At 50.4% G+C, this 22,293-nt stretch overlaps 1 protein-coding gene across 38 annotated transcripts in view; it reads left to right on the forward strand.

Annotated features, from left to right (window-relative positions):
* Nucleotides 1–22,293, forward strand: part of Jakmip3 (Janus kinase and microtubule interacting protein 3) — a 158,259-nt gene that overhangs the window by 107,572 nt on the left and 28,394 nt on the right. For 7 of the 38 annotated variants that reach the window (XM_063244962.1, XM_063244963.1, XM_063244961.1 and 4 more), the window contains 14 exons: nt 4,141–4,356; nt 5,685–5,804; nt 6,813–6,959; nt 7,796–8,008; nt 9,337–9,372; nt 9,792–9,851; nt 12,568–12,699; nt 14,045–14,173; nt 16,141–16,224; nt 17,285–17,395; nt 18,075–18,137; nt 20,027–20,125; nt 21,276–21,374; nt 21,449–21,508. In XM_063244962.1, coding sequence (XP_063101032.1) covers nt 4,141–4,356; nt 5,685–5,804; nt 6,813–6,959; nt 7,796–8,008; nt 9,337–9,372; nt 9,792–9,851; nt 12,568–12,699; nt 14,045–14,173; nt 16,141–16,224; nt 17,285–17,395; nt 18,075–18,137; nt 20,027–20,125; nt 21,276–21,374; nt 21,449–21,508 — 1,569 coding nt within the window. The remainder of the gene's footprint in view (nt 1–4,140; nt 4,357–5,684; nt 5,805–6,812; nt 6,960–7,795; nt 8,009–9,336; nt 9,373–9,791; nt 9,852–12,567; nt 12,700–14,044; nt 14,174–16,140; nt 16,225–17,284; nt 17,396–18,074; nt 18,138–20,026; nt 20,126–21,275; nt 21,375–21,448; nt 21,509–22,293) is intronic. The other 31 variants (XM_063244965.1, XM_063244982.1, XM_063244989.1 and 28 more) reach the window with 23 other exon arrangements.

The following is a 22,293-nucleotide window of genomic DNA, read 5'->3' on the forward strand; positions in this document are numbered from 1 at the left end:
GGTTGAGTAACCATGGAGACTGGGGTTCCTAGCCCAGTCACTATGTGCCCAGAACAGAACAGTTACTTGTCTTACTTATCTCGTTGAGACAGAACAACCTTGCAAGTGCATTCTTTTTTTTTTTTTTCTCTGCTCTGATAGCTCTGGGGAGTTAGGCATTCCTTTCTGCTCTGCTCTGATAGCTCTGGGGAGTTAGGGAGTTAACCCTTTCATTCCCCGCTCTGGGGAGTTAGGGAGTTAACCCTTTTATTCCCCGCTCTGGGGAGTTAGGGAGTTAACCCTTTTATTCCCTGCTCTGGGGAGTTAGGGAGTTAACCCTTTTATTCCCCGCTCTGGGGAGTTAGGGAGTTAACCCTTTTATTCCCCGCTCTGGGGAGTTAGGGAGTTAACCCTTTCATTCCCCGCTCTGGGGAGTTAGGGAGTTAACCCTTTTATTCCCCGCTCTGGGGAGTTAGGGAGTTAACCCTTTTATTCCCTGCTCTGGGGAGTTAGGGAGTTAACCCTTTCAGGACCAAATTCCCAGAATTGATTCTCAGATATACACCAGATCCTACTAAGCCTCTGGGTACTTGTCATCTCCTTGACCTAAAATGTCATCTCTTTCTCTTTATTCCAACTCTTATTCCCCACCCAAGGATGCGTAAGGCTGGGGGAGGGTGTTCATTCTGGCACATTCACCCAAGGATGTGCAACCAGACCTCCAAATTCTTTGGTCCCTGAGTCTCACCCTGAATAGTATCAAACCCTCTAGCTTATCTGGGTATTGTTTGCAATCTTCATTCCCTTCCTCAGCCCTTTAATGGCTGAGTTTCAGGACTCCTTCTCCTTTAACACCTCATTAAGCCTCTTTAGGACCTCTTCTCCCAGAAGACAAAGAGCCTATAAAAAACACACCACATCCTTCCTCATCTCCCACACATCTACTGAAAAGCAGCAGCCTCCTCTGGCATGTGAGACACATTGATGTTCAGGTTTCCTGTGGACAGAGCTTATAGGCAGGGGCGGTCACCTGAGATGCAGATCCTTCCGGAAGAAGATAGATGGAGGTGGGGTGAGCCACCACTGTCATAGGGGAGCCTATTACTTGGGTCAGGAGGCCTTTGCAGATCAGGACACCTGTCCTTCTCTAAGGATGCTTGCTTAGGGTAATAGGCACTCTGCCAATGCCTTAGGCAGAGCCCTTGTATGTAACACCGAGGCACGGCCAGCACAGACAAGAGCAGCCACAACTGTGAGTGACCACACCAGAGTGATGCACCCTGTGAGACAAGCATCCTTGATGGGCACTTTGGGGCATATGTGTGCAGGGGACATCAGCATTGCAGGATGGTGGCTGGATCATGTCAGTGTGCTTCACCATCCTCAGGGGTGCTGGTACAGTGCAGGCACCAGGTTGCACCCTGTGCAGGGTGTGGACTAGGAGCCTGCCTGTTGACTCGGATGCAGAACTGACCAGGAGCACTTGCTTTCAGTGCTGTGCTGAGTGTGCTGTGTGTTCGGAGAGGCAGGAATGAGTCCAGGTGCAGAGAGCCGTCTTCTCTCCTGAACAAGGACGATTCTCCTTGCCTCCTGCACACCACTTCCCCGGGGACCCACCACTCCAAGGGACATCCCTCTGATTTCGAGACAGCCTCTGAACCTGGGAGTGAGGGGCAGCGTGAGGGACTAGGATTGGTAGAGGCAGCTCACATGGCAACCTACAGGCTCCTGTAAGGATTCTCCTGTAAGGCTCCTGTAAGGATATTCCTATTGTTGGAGAGGGTATTTTACCCACAGAGTGAGATCTGATCTCTTTGTAAAAGCTGACTCTGGTTGAAGGGGACAGAGTGGACTGGTTATAGGAGAGGGGACAGGCAGGCCATTTGGAAGCCACTGAAGCCATCCTGGCGGCAGGGAAACTGACTTATCCTGGTTCACCAGGACTCCCCAGTTTCAGCTTTGAAAACCCATGTCCCAGGAATTTCCCAATTGCGGGCTCACTGGGAGACTAGCCACCTCGATGTCAGCACAGGGATAGCTGGGGTGTGGGACAGGCTCACTATTCTCTGTGCTCTGCAGCACAGAGGAAGGGAAGGAGTCAACTGCCCCTCAGTAGCACCAGGAAGAGCGTGTCAGAGCCTTCAGCCTGTGGCTTTACTAACAGACACTTGATTAAAACCCTTGCAGTGGGGGAGCTGTGTGTGTGGGTCTGGGTGTACACACGTGCTGGAAGCCTTCAAACCTGCACGGCCCACCATGGCTTCACAGGCTGGTCATACAAGCACTGATCACCATCCCATTACTCACGTTTGAATGTGTGCACTGGGTCAGAAGCAGCTCATTGAGAGTGAGGGGCCACCCAGCTCCACAGAGCATCTCGATCCAGGCAGGGTCGGGCGTCCTGCACGCACACGCTGTTCTTCCCACCAAAATCTCAGGCCTAAGGTAGAGGGAGTAGAAGACATAGATATGCACATCTGCCTGAGGAATCTCGGCATGAGAGACCCACGGGTTTGGGAGACTGTCACCAATTCTTAGGTGAGCATCCTTTGCCCGAGTGACAGCACTGTTCCTGCATTTCCCTAGTGGTGGTGGTGGAGCAGGCATGGGTCTTTGCAGATAGTCTACCTTCCTGCATGACGGCTTCACACACAGGTTGGCCCTGTACTCCAAGCCAGTTCCCAAGTGGTCCTTGGAGCCTCACTTTGTTGTTTCCCCGTGAAGGAGAAACAATGTTTGTAAACATCTTCCTTTAAGTGCTAGACTTTGGGACAGAGCTGCCTATTGATATGGTTTCATTTTCACTGGCTACTTTGTCTCACTAATTGGCTCTGCTACCTCTTTCCATACCACTGTATGCTCCAGTAAACAGGAATTCAGCAATTAAGGATTTGTTGTATTCTAGTCTGTTGATAGCTTGCCTGTGAATTTGTGATCTGGGTTAATTAGACATCTTATCTTTGTTTCCAAGCTAACTTGACCAGATGACTGACTCACTCACTTATTTTAACCTTACCCAGCAAGCAGAGGTCTACTCTGCATCATTATTTGAAAATACGGTGTGAATTGCATGTGTTCTTCCACAAAGATATTATCATCTTCTTGTAAATCTAGTGCTGCTTACAGCCTGGAGTGCTAGAGTTCTGTTTTCTCTCCATGTTGCACGGTCCACTTGGCAGGATCCATCTCAAACCAAGCATGTGTGTATGGGGCAGCCCAAGTGAGAGGTCCCCAGTGCAGGCGGCAGCTGTGTGTGCAAGGGTTTCTTGTTGCCATTAGAAGGTGAGGGCAAACAATGCTTCCCTTTAGGGAAAGTGGGAAATGCTGCAGAACCCTCACAGTGGCCAGCCTGGCCAGCATGCAGGTCCTAGGGTGGAGCAGACACACTGTGCATCTGTTCCTGGAGCCTTCCTGTCCAGATGCCCTCACCACACCCTGAAAGCATTAGCTTGCAGCAAGATTGGTAGGAAAAGCAGCTTTGCCTAGAAACAGCTCTCTAACTTTGTAGCTAACTTTGTAGCTCAGAGCCAGGAGAGGGGGATGGAGAAGGATGGCAGGAGTGCCCCCACAGACCACCCAGCCCTCCCTGACCTGGCACCTCTCAGAGATGGGGAGCAATCAGGACTGCAGTGGGCTTGGAGAGCTTTCAGGCCAAGGCTGTTATTCACTGCTTTTACCCCTGCCATACACAGCAGAATCTTGCCCATCATACCCTTCCTGCTGGTGTGTATGGGTGATTTGGGGTGTCACCTTCACTACTCAGTGTACAGAAAGAAGCAAGAGCTGTGGGAGGCTTCCCTCAACTCTGCCAGATGATGCTTATGTCCATGGACACTGAGAATGGGGATGTGGAGTCTTGCTGACCAGCTGGGCTGGTGGTGCAAGGGTATACAGAGCCTGGGTCCCTGGGTCCCATCACCAGCCTGGGATGAACCAGCTGACTCCAGGTGGCCCAGGGCCAGGGTGTGGTATAGCAGCCTGGGGGATGTAGTACCTGGCTGTCAGCTAAGATGGTCTGTTTTGCTTCTGGTCTCCCAACCTAGGATACTGGCAGGGCTGCTGCCAATGCAGACCCCTCCCAGTGTCACTATGCGTGTTTCTATAGTAACTGTAGATCCGTACCTTGCCTGCATGTGTGATTGTGTTCTGTTCTCCTTGTAGATGGAGGAGATAAAATTTAAAGACAGAGCAGTCTTCGTGCTGGAGAGAGAGTTAGGGGTTCAAGCCGGGCATGCCCAAAGACTGCAGCTTCAAAAAGAGGCTCTAGATGAGCAGCTTTCGCAGGCCAGAGAGGCTGAGCGGCACCCAGGCAGCCCCAGACGGGAACTTCCTTATGCAAGCGGTGCAGGAGATGCCTCAGACCACTCAGGAAGCCCTGTAAGCACCCCCAGGCCTCACCCCATCTGGCCCCAAGTCACAGACACACAGCACCATGTGGCTGCGCAGCCTTGTGTGGGACCCAAATCCAAGTAGAATCTGCCCTGGACAAGCTCCAGCCAGCCCTGAGCCCTCTCTTTATCAGCAGTGGTCAAGAGGACTGATAGATGGTCTCCTTCCTCCCTCACCAACAGCAACCACTAGTCCTTTGCCTCCTGGACCTCCAGGTTGATACCCTTGGTGGATGGGAGATGAGATGCTTGGAGCGTGTGCTGTTTCCATGCCCATGTGCGCAGGCTTCTGGCTGCCACACGCCCTCATCTCCAGCTTGGCCCCCATGCAGTTGTTTCTGGCACTCACATCACCAGTCATACTCCCACCTGCTTTTCATGTGACATGCCACTTTCTGCTCTTCCATGGGCTGTAAATGATCATGTGGGTCAGCCATCAGCCACACGGACTGTGAATTCATCCATGTCATCGCTGCTCCTCATTCAGATTCCTCTGCATTGGTCTGCAATATCCTGGGAGTTCTAAACCTATGGACCCTTGACACAGTCCCTCTGGGTCTTAGGTCCCTAGCCTCTCCTGCACCCATTGAATGAGGAACTCGAGCCTTGTCCAATATCTTTATGGACACTCTTTTATTTAATTAGAGAACCCAGTCAGGAAAACTGATTGAGTTGATCCAGCCGTAGGACAGTGACATTGTAAGAACAGAGAACAGAATTTTGTGGTCCTATTGCAAACAGCTTAACAGAGTTAGAATCATCCCCTCCTGCTCTGGTGCTTGGTAGACTATTGTACTGACTCCAGAGACTGAAACTGGATGAAAATGATTTTACTGATTTTTGGATGGTGTTCCTGTGGTTGCAAAAGTGACCCTCTAGAACTCAATTTGAACTTCTTGGGAAAGCAACTTCCAGAAGTCTGTAATGTGTGTCTTTTCCCATGCTCATCCTGTGGAAGTGACTTGCCCACTGTCAGGTCAGGCAGGCCCCCATCTGAAAGGTGGAGCTGGGCAGCAGCCACAAGGAAAGCACGTTCCTGGTCCCACTGCTCTTGTGTGCTGGCACTTGCACGCTCTTGCCCTCCACATTTGCATACTCCAGACATTTCTGCTTCAATTCTGTCCTCATCTTGCAGTTTGCAGTGCATGCACTCAAAGCATGGTACCCCTCCCAGGAGGGTCCACACCCACCAGCGGCCACTTGGAAGTGAGGGCAGTCACCATGCAGAAGAATTTGGTTTCCATAGTGGGTTGTGTTTGCAAATGTTTTGTATATCTGCATCTAGGAACAGTTATTTGCAGTTGATTTTTGTTTTAGGAACAGCAGTTGGATGAAAAAGATGCCCGGCGCTTCCAACTTAAAATTGCAGAGTTAAGTGCCATCATTCGTAAACTGGAGGACCGCAATGCCCTGCTGTCAGAAGAAAGGAATGAACTGGTGAGTGTTGCAGAGGATCTTTGCAGAGAAGTTTGTAGCTGAATGATGGGAAAAGCAAGAAGTTGTCCACTTCCAGACTTCCTTGGGCAAAAAGCAAGTAATTTTCATTTAGGCTTCTTGAGTGTGTTTCAATAAAACTTTATTAGCAACAATACAGGTGAGCCAAACTTTGTCCCTGTGTGCTGGTTGGCTGATCCCTGCTCTGTTACTAGAGCACAAGTGTCTTGAACTCTGCATGTGACCTGACATGTGCGAGGACACTACCCTGTAAGGTAGTTGTCACTGATAGTCTTCTTAACCATTGAGGTTTCCAAGTGACTTGAGCTCACAGAGGATATGAGAGCTGCTCAGAATGGCTGGAAAGGCCAGAGCGGCCTGCATGACTTTACTGCCCCTCTTGGTGGCAGACAATATTGGCCCCAGAATGCTGTTCTGCAATTTATTCCCATCCAAAGATCACCTGAGTGCTGCAGGGATAGCAAGCACCAGTCAGCCTGGGGGCTCCACCAGGCACCTAGAAAAACTTTATAAATATAGCTGGCCCTGTGTACTTGCTGGCTCTGTACCCACAGTTCCACATCTGTGACTTCAACCAGCAGTGGATCAAAATTGTTTTTAAAATCCTATCTGTACTGACCATATATTGTCTTTTTGCCGTGCCATTATTGTGTAAACAATATGAGGTAACAACTATTTACACAGCATTTACATTGTCTTAGACATTACAGGTAACCCAAAATGATTTCAAATATACATGAGGATATGTATATGTTACGTGCAAATACTGCATCAACTACTCTATGTAAGAACTTGAACATATGCAGACTTGGGGATCCTTGGCATATTCTAGCACCCAGACCCTGGGGAGATTAGAGAGATGGCCCTAGGGGGCTGATAATCCTGCCCTTGAGCTGAAGCTTTGTCTGGTCAGTTTGCTGACTGTGGGTAGGGATCTATCAGTTTCTGTAACTTAACAAAATCGGGTTGTATAATTAACTTTTATTTCAGTTAAAGCGTTTAAGAGAAGCTGAAAGTCAGTACAAGCCGCTGCTGGATAAAAACAAACGCCTTACCCGGAAAAATGAAGATTTGTCTCACACATTACGGCGAATAGAAAGCAAGTTGAAATTTGTCACCCAGGAGAATATGGAAATGGTAAGGGCTTGCCAGGTGGCAGGGCAGCAGCTGTGCACAGCCTGGCCGGCAATGCCGTCCACTTCTCTGTGCTATCTAATAAGACAGCAGAGCCTGCCGGGCACTCGGCCCTCAGGGTCAAGTCTGGTCTTGTGTCCCTGCTTGTAGGAGAAAAGCCTCAGATAAGAACTGGTCTTGGGAAGGAAGGGTGTGATGCCTGGGAGGGCAGAAAGGCAGAGGCAGAGATGAGCAGGAGACCAGTAAAGACAGTCACACATCCCCTCCCATCTAGACCTCTCTAGCACCAGGAGTTTGGGCAAGTGAGCTCCCAAGTCTAAATTCCAGATGAAGCAAGCGAGAGGCCCTAGGATCCCAAGCATGGAGAGGGTCGGAGGAGTAGGTATGGCACAGAGCACCGAGCCTTGATTGGGGGACCACACTCATGCCTTGGCCTCTAAGTCTGATCATGTATAGTGGGTGGTGATTTCATCTTCCCTCTGGCCCCGAGAGGCCCAGAGGCCGAGAAGCAAGTTCAGCCAATAAGTATTTCAGCATGATGGGGAGGAGTGGCAGGAACATCCCCAGGACCTCACTGGCAGAAAGGCTTTCTCTTCAGCTTGAGCTGCAGCTTCAAGCAGAGCATGTGTGGGCGTTGGGAGCTCCACAGTCACCTCCTCAGGGGTGCCACAGGATCCTGCTCTGGGCAGACTTGGTCTGTGTGTGGTGTCCAGCTACAATCATGGTGGGGACCAGCTAAAACATAGGTTTCAGTTTTCCCTGGGCTCTGCAGCCAGCTGCTCTGAGGCCTGAGTAGAGCAGCAGCCTGCAGCCAAGGTGACCACGAGCTGCTCCTGCAGGCGCAGCGGGATGACCCCAGCGCTACCGTCCAGCCAGACCACGTTCCTGCCACTTGTGACACAGCTCGCTTGGTGTTTCAGAGGCAGAGAGCCGGGATCATCCGAAGACCCAGCTCCCTAAACGACCTTGATCAAAGTCAGGATGAAAGGGAAGTGGACTTCCTGAAGCTTCAAATTGTAGAGCAGCAGAGCCTCATTGATGAGCTCTCCAAGGTGACCGCATCCCACACACCCCTGCCTGTCCTGGCTTCCCAGGGAGGGGACGGAGGGAAGGTGGGCAAGCAGTTGTGGGACCATCTCAGGCTGAATCCCCGACTATGGTCACTGTTCAAGGTGGCCTTCTCTAGGTAGCTCTGTTCAGGATTTCCTTGCCACTTTTACTCCTTGGGGACCCAAGGCCAACAGCACTCCATTAGTAACAAATCACCATAGTCTGGGTGACTTTAAACCATGCAATTCATTCTCTCGAAGATCTGGAGTCCACAAGTCCAGACTCCAGGTTTTTGGTGAGCAGGGCCACGCTCCCTCCAGGGCCTCCTGGAAGGGTCTGCTCTTTCCCCTGGGCAGCCTCTGGAGGGCCTCGGCATTCCCTGGCTTGTGACCCCGTCATTTCCATCTCTGCCTCTCTTCTCCTCTGTTTGAATATTCTTTCTTCTTCTGGGTCTTATAGGGTGCTAGTCCTTCGGTTTAGGGCCCACTCTAATCCAGAAAGACCTTGTCTTCTCATGCTTAACTTAATTATACCTGTAACAACTCTATTTCCAAATCAAGTGTCATTCATAGGTGCTAGGGATTGAGTTGTATATACATCTTTTAGAAGGATGCCTTGTAGTTCCCTCCATTGCAGAGAGGAAACTAGTGCCCAGGAAACTCTCCTGCAATCCCAGTTTGGAGTCTCCCACTTTCTCCATCTCCCTGGGGTCCTGGAAAACCCAGGCTGAGATAATTTCAGAAGGAGCTGCAAGCAAGCAGCAGGACTGTGGTGCTCCTTTGTCAGTGCCTGTCTCTTTCAAGGTCTAAAGCTGCCTTCAAAGTCACATGACAAGGAACAGAAAGACCCTGCCCTGGGCTCTGGAAGGGGGAGTATCACTAAGGCAGCCCACCCCGGTAATGCCTGGGCTTTGAATTCTTTTCTTAATGAATGACACAGGGATCATCAATCTGAACAATAACAATAATTTACAAGGAAGTGGGAAAAAGATGAAATCTCTATAAGTTACAAAAAACTGCAGTATAAAACTGCAGTTCCTGAAGGCCTCCTTTTCCCGCTGCCCAGTAAGCAGAAGACTCACCAGTTCTCAAGATGTTCCTGGGGCTTGGAATATTCAGGGAACCCTCAGCAGATCAGCTCAAGAAAGGAAAAAGGAGGGTTAGGGTGGAACCTTTCTCTCAGGAGGGTAGAACGTGGCCCCAAGGACTCTCGGCAGCATGATTCTGTGGCACAAATGCAGTGGGGATGGGGCCACTCCAGGGCTCTGCAGGCTCTGACAGGGGCAAGGTCCGCACCTTCTGTTCCATAACATGCTGTTTTCTTTCCCCAGACCCTTGAAACTGCTGGCTATGTAAAGAGCGTGTTAGTAAGTACCAGTCTGTGTCTCTCTCTTTACCTGATAGTCGTCCTGTCCTGTGGCAGCCATCCATGGGACCCACTCTGTCCTGGTGGCTCCTTACAGTGTAGATAGAAGCACAAATATGGACACTGTTTGTGTGGCCTAGAAGGGGCCTGGACCATCAGCTCTCTAGCATCCCAGTTCTTCGCACAGCCCCCACCCACTGTCCACCAGATACAAAAATGGAGGCTCACGTGTCTCAGGCTGGCAGACAGGAAGAGCTACCCCAGATTTCTGGGCAAAACACCCCGTGTTTATGACCACGGGGACAACCTGCCAGTCTTCAGACTGCTTCCATACCTGTTCCAGATGATAATAGTGAAACATTAAGAAATGGATGGAGCTGTTAACTACTTAAAAAAATCTTTCCAACTGTTTTTTTGTAGGAGCGTGATAAGCTTTTAAGGTATCGGAAACAAAGGAAGAAAATGGCAAAACTCCCCAAGGTAAAAGAGGGTTCTCTGGCATGCGTGGACATAAAATTTGAGTTTGCAGAAAAATTTTTAGGAATGACTTTCTTTGGAGATGTAAAGAAAATAGCTTTATTACTTCTAAGAGTTATTGTTCTGAAATAATCGAAATAATACTCCAACATCCTGTATATAAATTTAAATTTTGTTAATTGAGATCAAATCAGCCTAACTGAAAACAAAGAATTATTATGTTTGTTTGGAGCCCATTAGGGCTGCAATCCAGAGGACACCAAACTCAAACTCCAAGGTGGTGGCTGTGTTTACACACCTCAAACTGCCAGTCAGGCATGCTGATTGTTCTGGTACCATTTGTAAAAAAAGGAGGCACAGCCTCAGTCTCTGGGCAAATTGGGGAGGAAGTGGGTGGTTTCACCACTGTGGTTGATGCTTTTTTTTTTTTGGTCTTTTTCATTTTTATCAGTACCAGGAATCAAACTCACGACTGCCTGCTTGCAAGGCAGGTGCTTATGCCGCTGAGCTAAATCCCCAGCCCCATTTTTTTTTTTTTTTTTTGGTTGATGCTTTTGGATCCAGAACTTGCCACACAGCCAGTTGTTGAGGTCAGTGACTTGTGCAGGCAGTAGTAGCCCACACAGGCCCCACACAGCAGGCCTGCGTCCCTAGCAAAGCTGAAGCCCTAAGGGAATTTCTCTGCAGTAAAATCCTTCTTGATAAACTGATTTTTGTTAAAGGAATCACTGGGGAAATTCCCAAAGGTCCTAACTTGTCTCCAACTCTCTGTAAAATATGTGTGAATGCTATTTTTATTTATTTATTTTTTAACTTTTTGAGGCAGAGTCTCACTATGTAGTATAGGCTAGCTTTGAACTCATGTTGTAACCCAAACTGGCCTCAAAACAGTGATCCTCCTGCCTCAGCCTCCCGAGTGCTGGGATTACAGGTGCGCACCATCACGTCCAGCCTCTGTGTGTTGTTTTTAAACACTGTGCAGTGCTCTTCAGTGGCCCAGGAGATACTCCTCAGCTGAGACACTTGATTGTTTGGCCCTCTTAAAGGCTTGAAGGAAAAAAAATGCTGCCATGGCCCTTCTCTGTTTGGGATCACTGCAGGGCACTGGGATACCCAGAGGCCCTGTTACTCACACTGTCCAGGTTTTGTGGGAAAAGGAGAAGCTAGGCAAATCAGCCTTGAAAACAGAAGGCCTAGGGTCAGGCTGTGGAAAACTCAGTGCGGTGACCTTTGAACAGTGAAGAACTGGAACATGAAGGGGCCAAGGACGCTTCAGCAAAGAAGGACATCTCATGTCCTCAATGGGACAGATCAGCAGGAGGAGAAATCAGGATGCTACTAAAACCTGAAAAGAGGAAGGTGGAGTGTCAGGGATATAGGAGCAGCTGGCATCCAGACAGAGGATGCCTGAATGATTGGAAGAGACCAAGCCTCGCTGGATTAGGGTGACAGAAGGCCAGGCTCCTCTCACACATGAGGTGACAGGAGGAAGCTAAGCCAGATACGGATGAAAGTAAAAGGCCAGGCCTCCAACTGGACATTGGGTGACAAGAAAAGGCCTCCCCCCACCCAAACATGGGATGACAGGCAGAGGCCAGGACATTGGCAGGGTTGAAGATGGACAATCAGGCAATGACAGGGGCTGGAAATTCAGTGAAAGAACCTTGAGTTTGTGCTCTAGTGTACCTGTTTTCTAGGTATTTCAGTGGGGATCTAGGAAAAGATTGAAGTATGTGAAAAGACTTTCTCAGAGAGGCCACAGCTCAATTCAGCAAATGTCAGTGGTCAGTCTGCTGGAGCGGCAGGGGGGATCAAGGAGGACCAGGGAATAGCCCAGAGTTCTCTTTGGTCAGTGATTAGAAGATGCAGGTATCTGGGAAGGGCATGGGGACAGGGACAAGTGGTCTGCAGGGTAACTGGTGGTCCTGGGGTCCAAGGAGGAGCTTGCTTAAAAGGTTCTAGTGGGGAATCTAATGGGGAGCCTGGCAGCCATAGCATAGATTGCTAACTCATGGAGTTGACCAAGCAAGGGACCCTAAGTGACTGAAAAAAGGTGGCCAGCTTTTGAATTTATAATATTTCTAAAACCTAAGATGTGGAAACTTAAGAGTTTATTGTTCCTGTTGTTTACTTTTGAGATGCTGGGGATTGAACCCTGGACCTCTGTGTGCTAGACAAGTGTTCTACCACTAAGCTACAACCCCAGCACCAAACAAAAGAAGTAGGGGACCCCAGGGGATTCCGAAAGACAAGGCCTCTCAAACTAGGCCATGGAGGACTCGTTTTGTTTTGGTTTCTATTCCAATATGTCAAGAATTGATATTTGTAAGAGTACAACAGAAATTTATAATTGGAAAAGTAACCATACATCAGAGGAAGTGCTCATTGTTGGTCTTATATTGGTTCATGTGTGAAGGTCAAGTCCAGAAGCTATTTACCATAGAAATGCTAGTCATTTCTCCTTCCACTCTCCACCAGTCAGCTCCTGGAACAACCAAGATGGCATGTTCACACCTAAGCCACCATCTTGCCCTGAAGCAGGGCAGCCCCCCAGATTCCCCAAAGGCAGCTTCAGACAAAGACAGCAGTGCATTGCAGGGTGGGGCCATGCAATGGCTGGACAGCTTCACAGCCATGGCCCCCACAGCTGGGCAACAAGAGAATGTAGGAAGAGGCCTAAGGTTGTTGGTCAAGCATTAACATGTCACATTTTGGTCAGAAGCCAGTTGTCGTGGAGACTTTTTTCGGATATGATGAAGAAGCTTCCTTGGAATCCGATGGTTCTTCCATCTCTTATCAAACTGACAGGACAGACCAGACCCCTTGCACACCAGATGATGACTTGGAGGAGGTAATGTGGGTTTTCTGAAGTAGTTGTTGGGCTTGCCAGCTTTTATGGGACATAGTGGCAGAATGGGACATAAGGTAGAGTGGGATTGGGACCAGGATCTCACGTGAACCCTGCTCCCCACAAGGGCCTCTCCAGCCCACACTCTTGGTAACCCATGCTTTTGCACAGTGACAAAGATTATCTTCATTTCTTGGCTGCCTGGTTGCTGAGGGTTGCTTCTTGATTCCATCAGTTCTCAGTCACACATCTTCCCTGCCATCAAGCTTGACTCCCTCCTGCAGCAAGACAGATAAAAGGGCTCACCACACTCTTCCATGGCTTCTCAGGAAGTTCCAGGCCACCCTGCAGGGGTGCTAAGCATGCATCAGGGCCCCAGAGTCATTGAGAGGAGCTTTCTTTCTGATAAAGACAGCCGAATGTTCCCCACTGCTGGAATGATGGCCATCCTCAAATCCACCAGCTGACTCAACCCCTCCACCACACCCAAGGACTAACCTACTGGCCCAACTCATATGGCTGTAGTCAGAGAGTGGTGTCCACAGTCTTGATCAGGTCTAGTGGCAAGGACATGAATGGAGCCTGTCCTGGCCAGTCCATGGTCAAAGACCATGGACCTGCTTAGAAATCAGATAACCCAGCAAGCCTCAGAGAGGAGGCAATGGTATGGGGAGGTAGAACCAGGGCAGGATTTCTGAGCTTGGTCACTCCTGAACATGGCCCACTCTCCCAACTCTAGGGTCCTAGGGACTCTTTCAAGGCAACGACAGGCCTGCTTGCACCTGCCTCTCCCTGGGATCACAGATGTCATTGGAGCTAGAAGGACAATCCTGCATATAACTGCAGGAGCAAGCCTGGGATGGACAGGCCTGGGATGGACAGGCCTGGGGCAGACAGACCTGGAAGAAATGTGCTGTTTGGCTATGTACTCCTTTCATATACCCCAGCATATCCTCCATGACACATTTCTTCAGGACAGAGCCATGTGGGATCCTGGTCAGTAACAGTGGTCCAACTAGGACAGAGTAGACAGATTGACAAGTCTGAGCCCTAGCTGAGCCTCTGGCTACTTGTCGCCAACCCACAAGTTTCACCTTTGACCCACAAGTTTCACCTTTGCCTTTGCATGGCCAGCTCAGGCTCGGAGGTCACCTCCAGAGGAACCTTCTCTAAAGCATGCTCCCCACGTGTTGCCGAGGGCCTTCCCACTTTGTGCTGCCAGAAAAACTCCATCGTACCTCTCTGGGAAGAACGGGAGCTCTGGCTGTCCAGGACAGTGCTGTGGTGTGGAGCCCGTGCTAATGCTGCCTCTCTTTCTGTGTGCATGTGGTGCTGCGTGCCTATCCAGGGCATGGCCAAAGAGGAGACAGAGCTGCGGTTCCGCCAGCTGACCATGGAGTACCAGGCGCTGCAGCGAGCCTATGCCCTGCTGCAGGAGCAGGTTGGAGGAACACTGGATGCAGAGCGAGAAGTTAAGGTCTAAATGACTTCTATTCCACGATGCTCCAGCTCCCGCTCAGCTCCTTCCTGCTTATCCCTGTGGCCCGGGCAGACTCTACATGTGCCCAAACTTTCAGGCCAAGCCCCTTCCCTCATGATTACTGCCATTTCTGGACAATCCTCAGTGAGGCCATTAAAAATCAGTGTTTGTGGAACCCCCAGATGGAACATCCCTAGGCTGATGAGGGTGAGGGTTCTTGAAGAGCCACATTTGTCTCTGCCAGGAGCTGTGGCCAGTGCACTTGGAGCCTGTAAAACCCTAAGACAAAGTCATCTTTTGCCCATACCTGCTGGAGTGCCTGTAGGAAGCTCCCATAACAAGGACACACAAGAGATAAACTAGAGGCAGCATTTGAGTTTAGTTTTTGTTTATTTTTTTAAACTTGCTGAGATTATTCATTTAGGTAACAAATCTTGAGCTCAGGGCCTGTCTTGAGTGGCATAGCCCTCTCCCTGAATGTGCCCAGAGCAAGTTGCTGGCATCTAGGAAGATTGGGCTGGCAGGCGCCCTCTGCTGGAGCACTCTGCTGGCTTCCAGGGGCAGAGTCAGCACCAGGCCACGTGTGGGAAGAGGGAAGGAGTTCCCTTGCTGCTCCAACCCTAGGCAGTGCTTATCAGGAGAAGGTGCTGTGACTGTGCACCATGCAGGGAGACAGACCTCTTCCTGGAGAGGTGAGGAGCTCTCGTGAGCAGGCACCGGTGGCGTCTGGTGTGGCAGTCAGTTCTGCTTTCCCTAACCACTCTGCAGGAGAAGAGACATCATCACCTGATGATTCTTCAACTTAGGGCTGTGGTCTGGGTAGAGGACAAATCTCTCAGGATGAGGGAACAGTAATAGTACCCTCTACTCCAGATGCATCCTCCTACCTGCTCTCAGGGAGCCTCCTGACTATCCTGCTTATGTGGCAAGATGTCCCCCTCCTGCTTTCTGGAAATTTCATTAAGGTCACCTGTTATGAAGTCTTGAAGCAAAGGCCTTCCCTGTTGTGCCCTCTCAATGCTCTGGGTGGGTAAAGGCTTGCCTGTCTGTAGGTGACTTCCCCTCCCCCAGCTTGAAAATCAGGAAACAAAAAATACTTCTCCGTGTAAAAAGGGAATTTGAATGTTCCCTCTTTAATTTTTTAATTTAAATTTTGCATGATATTAGGATAAAGGAAAATGTCAGACATAGTCTCTGTCTCAGTCATCCTGAGGGTGGGGACCAGAGCTCTGGGGACCAGAGCTCTGTCCTAGGGCAAAATTGCCCTAAGATTGTGAGTCACACATTTGGCTCTGCCCTGCTGGGGCGATGAACCTCAGCCCCAGTACCCTGAAGTCTAATACTTGTTTGCCCCAGACACTGCACCCAGCGAGAACAAGGGTAGTGTATAGGATAAAGTGTTCCTGGTTTGGACCTAGAGAGAGTTCATTAAATCAAGAAAGGGCAGCTTGACGTGGCTAAAAGCCCAAGTGGTGCCCAGGAGGAACTTCCCAACCCAGAGGCTCACTTGTAAACCGTGGAGCTCATCCTCTCATGAGGGACAGGAGCTGGGGATGTAGGGTTAGGGATGCTAGGTGCAGAAAAGCAGTGAACCCCAGGCCAGCAACAGCATGATGCCAAGCTCCACAGATTATCTCAGAAAGCCCTTCCCGCCAGTGTGCCCAGCATCAGCAGACTCAGTGCACAGACCCAGGAGTCCTTGCCACTTGTTTCACCCTACAGACAAGGGTTTTACCTAAGAAGCTCTCAGAACTAGTCCACAGATATTTTCTGCCATGCCCTAGGTGAAGTCACTCACTTACACAGCTTCTGTCTTTCTTGGAAACTGTGTCTTTAAAGGAGAGGACAGTTACTCTCAGGAGTAGGTCTGAGGCAGTATCCTCTGAAGCCTGCCTCCCTGTGAGCATGTCTGTCTGTCCTGGCTGTTAGGGAAAATTTAATGTGTCTTTGCTCCTGTCCTACAGACCCGTGAGCAGCTGCAAGCAGAGGTGCAGAGGGCACAGACACGGGTGCAGGATCTGGAGAAGGCACTGGCGGAACAGGGGCAGGTGAGCTCCTCCCCATGGCGCTCATGGGTGCTGGCATCCTCTGCCCATGTTAGGGGGTCTTAGGAGGAATCTGACCCTTGGGGACGGCCATGCCTCTCATTTAGGAGGGTGGGAGGACCTAGGTAGGAATTATTCAACACATGCTGAAAATTAGTAGCTTTAGCATGTTTTGCAGGGTATCTCCCTACACTGAAAGTTCTAAGTACTGGAAGGAATTCCATGGCAAGCTGCAAATAAGGTAGAAATCTGCCAACAATGGGACAGGGCCTCTGCTGGGCTTGACCATGGCATATCTCATTAGTCCTCTGAGTCAGGGTCAGGATTTCAGGTCCCATCGCTCCTGCTGCAGACCCCAGAAAAAAAAGCCCTAAGCTGCACTGGCAGGAGCCGCAGACTTCCTGATCTGGGGCTCCTGGTAGAGTAAGGTAGAGCAAAGTTGACCTGGCTGAATGCCCAGGTGGTGCCCAGGAGGAACTTCCCAACCCAGAGGCCCACTTGTAAACCATGGAGCTCATCCTCCCAAGAGGGACAGGAGCTGGGAATGTGCTGACTCCAAGCCTGCATGCTTGGGCAGTAGCTTGTCACCAGACAGGAGGGTGTTCCTCTCCACACTACTGTACAGCAGCCACCTCTAGGTTCTTCAGGTCCCATGGGGGACATCTGTTCTCAGTGGCCTCAGTGCCTGAACATCACTCTCTGACTTACTGGGCCTGAGACAAAGCTGGAGGATGTTTATGTGGGCTGGGGAAAGCTTGTTCTGAGAGCCGGGCATGCTTCCCTGGGTTATGTCCTGCGCAGTGCCTGGCCCACAGTATCCTTCATATGTTAACTGATAGATGAACCAAAAGGACACTGAGAACAGTGGCCAGGCCACCTCCCCATATCCCAAAATTCAGCACTGTGGCACCTTTCTGTTTATCTGACACTTCCCACCACCACCAGGGAATGTGGGCTTTTGCCAATGACACTTGAATAGTACCATTCATTGCCCTTGTTTGCCAAGGGGTGGCCCCAGCTCACATGTCATAAGGACATTCCTAAGACTCCATCTAATGTTTAGGGTCATGTCCCAGATCCTGCCATCCTATTGTTTGTGTTGAAAGAAGAAAAGTGGCCAGGGAGGTTGGAACTGAAAAGGGGAGGAGGATACGATACTTCGTCCCTTGGCAGGGTGAGTCCTCCAGACTTGACCACACCTTGCAGCTCACTCTGTGGGCAAGAATTGTGCAATGAAGCCACTGTCAGAGGCATCCTGCTCTCCTCCCAACTCTGCTTTAAAGTTTAAAATGCCACTGGTGTCAGGGAAGATAGGAAGGGTGTCTGGGTAAAACAAGTGTAAGCCAGGTGCACTGAATTTCCTGCCAAGTGGGACCTCCAGACAGGATCAAGAGGCCTCTATGTCTCCTTGCCATCCACCTGTGTGTCCTGAGTGTGAGTGGACAGGACTACAGCTTACATGCTCCATTGTCTCCCATGTGCCCTCGGTCTCCTTCACAACCTGAGTCCTCACTGGCCCTGTGTCAGGATCAGGTGGCCATGCCTTGTCCATGCTGTACCATGTGCCTCTGGGCACCTGGCCTGGGGACTGGGCCTGAGGGCAGTCTGTGTGGTGGCACATGACACCCTTGGAACATCCTCCCAAAGCAGGGCTGCCTCCGTCTGCTCTCTACAGGACTCTCAGGGAAGACAGGTAGACCCACTAGTTTCCACTCTCTGTGTACCACAGACCATCACTATGGGCTATAGCAGAAGCTGGTGTAGGCTTTGTTCTGGCCAACCGTGATGTGAAAATGGCCTTATACTCTTCTCTTGCTGTGTATTTATATCCTTATTTCAATTATATTTTCAAGGATATGAAGTGGATTGAAGAGAAGCAAGCATTGTATCGAAGAAATCAAGAGCTTGTAGAAAAGGTACACCCAAGCCCAAGGCCGTTGCAAGATTCCCCTGCACTTATGGGGCACGGGGTGGTCCTCTGGAGTGGCCACAGGCTTGGCAGAGGTCCTTAGCTCTTCTGTGCCTCATCTTTGGGACCCTGAACCTAGTTACTCCTTTGTCTACTAAGGGGAAGGAACAGGGCCTTTCCTCCAAGTCCAGCAGAGCCCTGTATCTACAGTATGCCTTTATTTGTGGCTCCGTAGATGGTCAGAGAATCTTTGGAAAGAGCTGCCCGTTTGAAACTCCTGACTACCCTGTTGGAAGTCATGTTGGGGTAGGGAATGTTCATCACAAAGGCTGAATGATCCTCAGGCGACAGCCCCTTTGAGAGACCACAAGTGAATCTAGGTTTTTATTTCTGGACGATTGTTTATGTTTCTAATTCGACTAGGCAAACACATGGCAGGGGCCACTTATGGGCTCTCATGGCCTCTAGACCCGAGAATGCTATCACTTTTTCCCACTCCCAGGCTGGGATTCACTGATTAGAATATCTTACTTGATTAAAACAAGTCAGGAAATATGGTGTACAACCTTAGCTTCTTCCTGGTATCACCACACCATCTCCAAGGCTTGCACAACCAGGACAAGCTTGACTTACAGTCTAAGGACATTTGTCTTCAATATCATGCCATCTCCTTAGTTCAGCCCATCCCATGAGCTGGTTAAAGAAGAGGTTCACAGTCTTAAACTGTGAGTGATGTCTTAGACGTCATCTGGGCAGCTTAGGACCATCTAAGTGGGGCGTGCAATGAGGTAAGAAGCAATGGTCACTGTGGGTGCAGACACAGAATGGCAGGTGGGAACATTAAAGCTCATACAGGGGACTCCATTATCAGTATACACTCAAATATATCACTGCACACCCAAATATTTACATATACACATGCACACGCACACACACACACACTTGAATATATGTTCCTTAAATGCTGTAGAGATGCTCGTGTGCAGTTAAGCACACTCACACTTAAACACACGCACATTTAAACGTTCATGTTCCCACTTTAACCCATGCACAAACAAACAGTGTGCATGCTCACTCACATGCATGCTTAAAATCTGTACTCTTCTCTGGCTACCTTGTGCTCAGGGTCCTATTGCTGGCCCTGCGGGTACTTCACAGCTGGGCAGTTGGCACCAAGGAACTATCCAGCACTCGCCTGAATCAGCTCACTCACAGGAAGCCAGTGTCCCTCCTCCTATCCTCCCCACCCTCTGCACATCATAGCATGCCCTTCGGCCCCTCAGGTTTGGTTCTTGGGAGCAAGGACACAGCCCACAGTGGACAGCCTGCCCTCGTCAGGCCGCTGAAGATGTGTGCCACAGGCTGTGTTGCTTTTACTTTTCTGAAGGCATGAGCCGCCATCAGCTTCATTCATCAGCAGCTCTGTATACAGAGTCCCTTAACCAGCCACATCAGTTCTAGAGCATGGCCAGGCAGCCTCATCCTGGTCCTCCCATCAGTCAGCTGTGTCCTGGTGTGCTCAGGGCTAGGCTGATTCCAGGAGCCATACAGGGAGGCCTTGACAGCCCCTCCATTCCTCACATCTCTCTCACAACTTCTTCTTGGGCTTCAAGGCTTTCCTGCTCTCTTCACCTGTCCCTGCCTACCCAGCGCCTCCTACTCCATTTTGCTAAAGCATGAAGGTTCGTCCAGTCTCACCGGGTCAGACCCAAACCTAAGCTGGACCAAACTCTCAGAGATACATGCAGTGTGAGACAGATTCAGGGCTATGTTCCAGGCCAGTCAGCTGTTCCCATGAAGATGGCAGCTGTGCAGAAAGGTCAAGAGCTGGCCTTCCACGTCCTCTGGGGAAAAAGAACTAGGTTCCCTTCAGCTTGATCATCTTCTAATTTTCAGATAAAACAAATGGAAGTGGAGGAGGCCCGATTGAAGCATGATGTTCAGGATGCAAAGGACCAGAATGAACTGTTGGAGTTCAGGATCCTGGAGCTCGAGGTAGAGGCTGTGGGGCGGCAGGCTCGCCCTAAGCTGGCTCACAGCTGCAGGGCCCTGAGACAGGCTGCCTTCCCTGGACCTCTGAACCCTTATGGGCCTTTGAAAAGCAACCCAAAGCCAGGCTGGAGAGGAAAGGGGCAGGTGCTTTAAATTGCATCTCCTAGGAGGGATGGAGCCAGGGAGGCAAAGTGCTCAGGGCATGGGCGTGGAACTCAGTATCACCAAGGCAAAAGAAAAACAAAGCAATCACCCCCAAATACCAGTGTCTGTACCTAGATCTGTGAGGCCTCAACAGTCATGGCAATGTTTGCAGCTTGTCACTGAGGCATTGGTGATGATGAATGGCAGGGACCGTGCCCAGAACTCAGTGGTTGCAGCAGACATTTATTTCTTACTCACAGAGGCCTGTAAGTAGTAATGGAGGGTGCCATGTAATGATCAGGCACCCTCCAGCTGTGCCTTACTTTCCCTGGCCGCAGGCTCTCTGCTGTGACCAGCAGAGAAGGGAAGGAGGGAGCAAGGATCCTTCAGAGAAGATCAGATTGGGTGTGGGTGGGGTCATATCGCTGTGCTCACCTTCCACTGTTACAGTGGCCAGGCAGTGTGGCCCGTCTGTGAGGCTTGGAGGCAGTGACCTGTGCAGCGCTGTGCAGGAATTACCCCTCATAGTCACCCTATAAGCTCTATCCTCCATCTGGGTTCAGTGTCCCAGAGTCCACATGGATCTGCTTCTCAGAGTCCTCCTGTCCACCTCCCTGGGGTAGGAGGACAATGTAGCCAGTCCATGTAGACAATTTGCTCTGGCAGGCCCATGGGTCACTGCCCATATTTGGCCTCTCCCCTGAGCCTCCGACAGCCCCCCTTAACCAGTGCATGAGCAAGTGGCTCTGCGTGATCCCCACAAAGGCTAAGCAGCCAGAGCCTGCTGGTGCCAGGATCCCCGTATCCATCGGGAGTGGACACACACACACAGAGGTGGTCTTCCTGGGCAAGCTCAGTGAGGGTTCTGCCATCAAGGCATCTGCAGGGGGTTAGTTTTCAGAAAAACCGTGTTGACTCCTCATTGTGTAGTTGTGACCCCTGTTCTCTGAGTGGAGGGAGGAGAGGTGAGGACATTCTGCCATGCCCCCCCTTCTGCTCTCTGTCTTAGGAGAGGGAGAGGAAGTCGCCTGCCATCAACTTCCACCACACGCCCTTCGTGGATGGGAAGAGCCCCCTGCAGGTGTACTGTGAGGCTGAAGGCGTGACGGTAAAGCCCTCTCCTGCCTCTGTCAGCCCAGTCTCCCCTGGCTGCCGCTCACCAGTGCCTCTCTTGCCTCCTAGGACATCCTGGTTACGGAGCTGATGAAGAAGCTGGACATCCTGGGGGATAACGCCGTAAGTGTAGGTTACTCTCCTGACTTGTGCATGCTAGCATGCCCTTCATGCGGCCACCTCAGCCCAGCCTTTTGTGGTCCAGAGGCCCCCTGTCAGTCTCACTGCAGTCCCACCTAGGCCACCCTGCCCAAAAACCCACCTCCATCGCCAGCCAGGCCCACAGCTTGTTTGGAACCTCTGCATTTGGAGAAATCCCTCGTATTGTTCCGGTGCTGCCAGGCCTTTGCTGTGTCTTCAGCTAATGGTGCTTCCAGTACGTGTTCTCAGTGCCTGGAATCTCTTTCTGCTCTCGTGTGATCCCAAAGGGGATGAGAGTTGTTGCTCTAGAAACCAGGACCCTTGGGGAGTCTTGTTTCCTTGATTTGGGGGGAAGAAGCAGACTATAAATAATCCCCGAATCTTGTTTGAGACAGAGTTCCAATTTAAGCAGCACATTTCTCAAAAGAATGTTAATTATTAAGTGAGCAAAGTAACTGCACCCCTTCCTCCCATCCTCCATCCGTCATTCCACCATCCATTCATCCATGTATCCATCCATTTGCTCTACCTTCCCCCCTTCCCTCCCCTCTTCCTTTCTTCCCTTCTCTATTTGCCATCCATTCATTTATCCATCCACCCACCATCTATCATGCATCCATTTTTTATCCTCTCATCCATCCATCCATCCACCCATCCTCCATCCATCTTCCCACACTCACTTTCTCTGACCTCTGTGCAGGACTTTCCCAGGACAGAAATCCTTTGCCTCATTGCCTGCCCATTTCCTGGACAGCAGTGGGGAGCATAATGGG

This window comes from Cavia porcellus, unplaced genomic scaffold (assembly GCF_034190915.1).
Source record: "Cavia porcellus strain 051 isolate PalLab524CR breed Dunkin Hartley unplaced genomic scaffold, mCavPor4.1 scaffold_2, whole genome shotgun sequence".
NCBI classification, from domain to species: domain Eukaryota; kingdom Metazoa; phylum Chordata; class Mammalia; order Rodentia; family Caviidae; genus Cavia; species Cavia porcellus.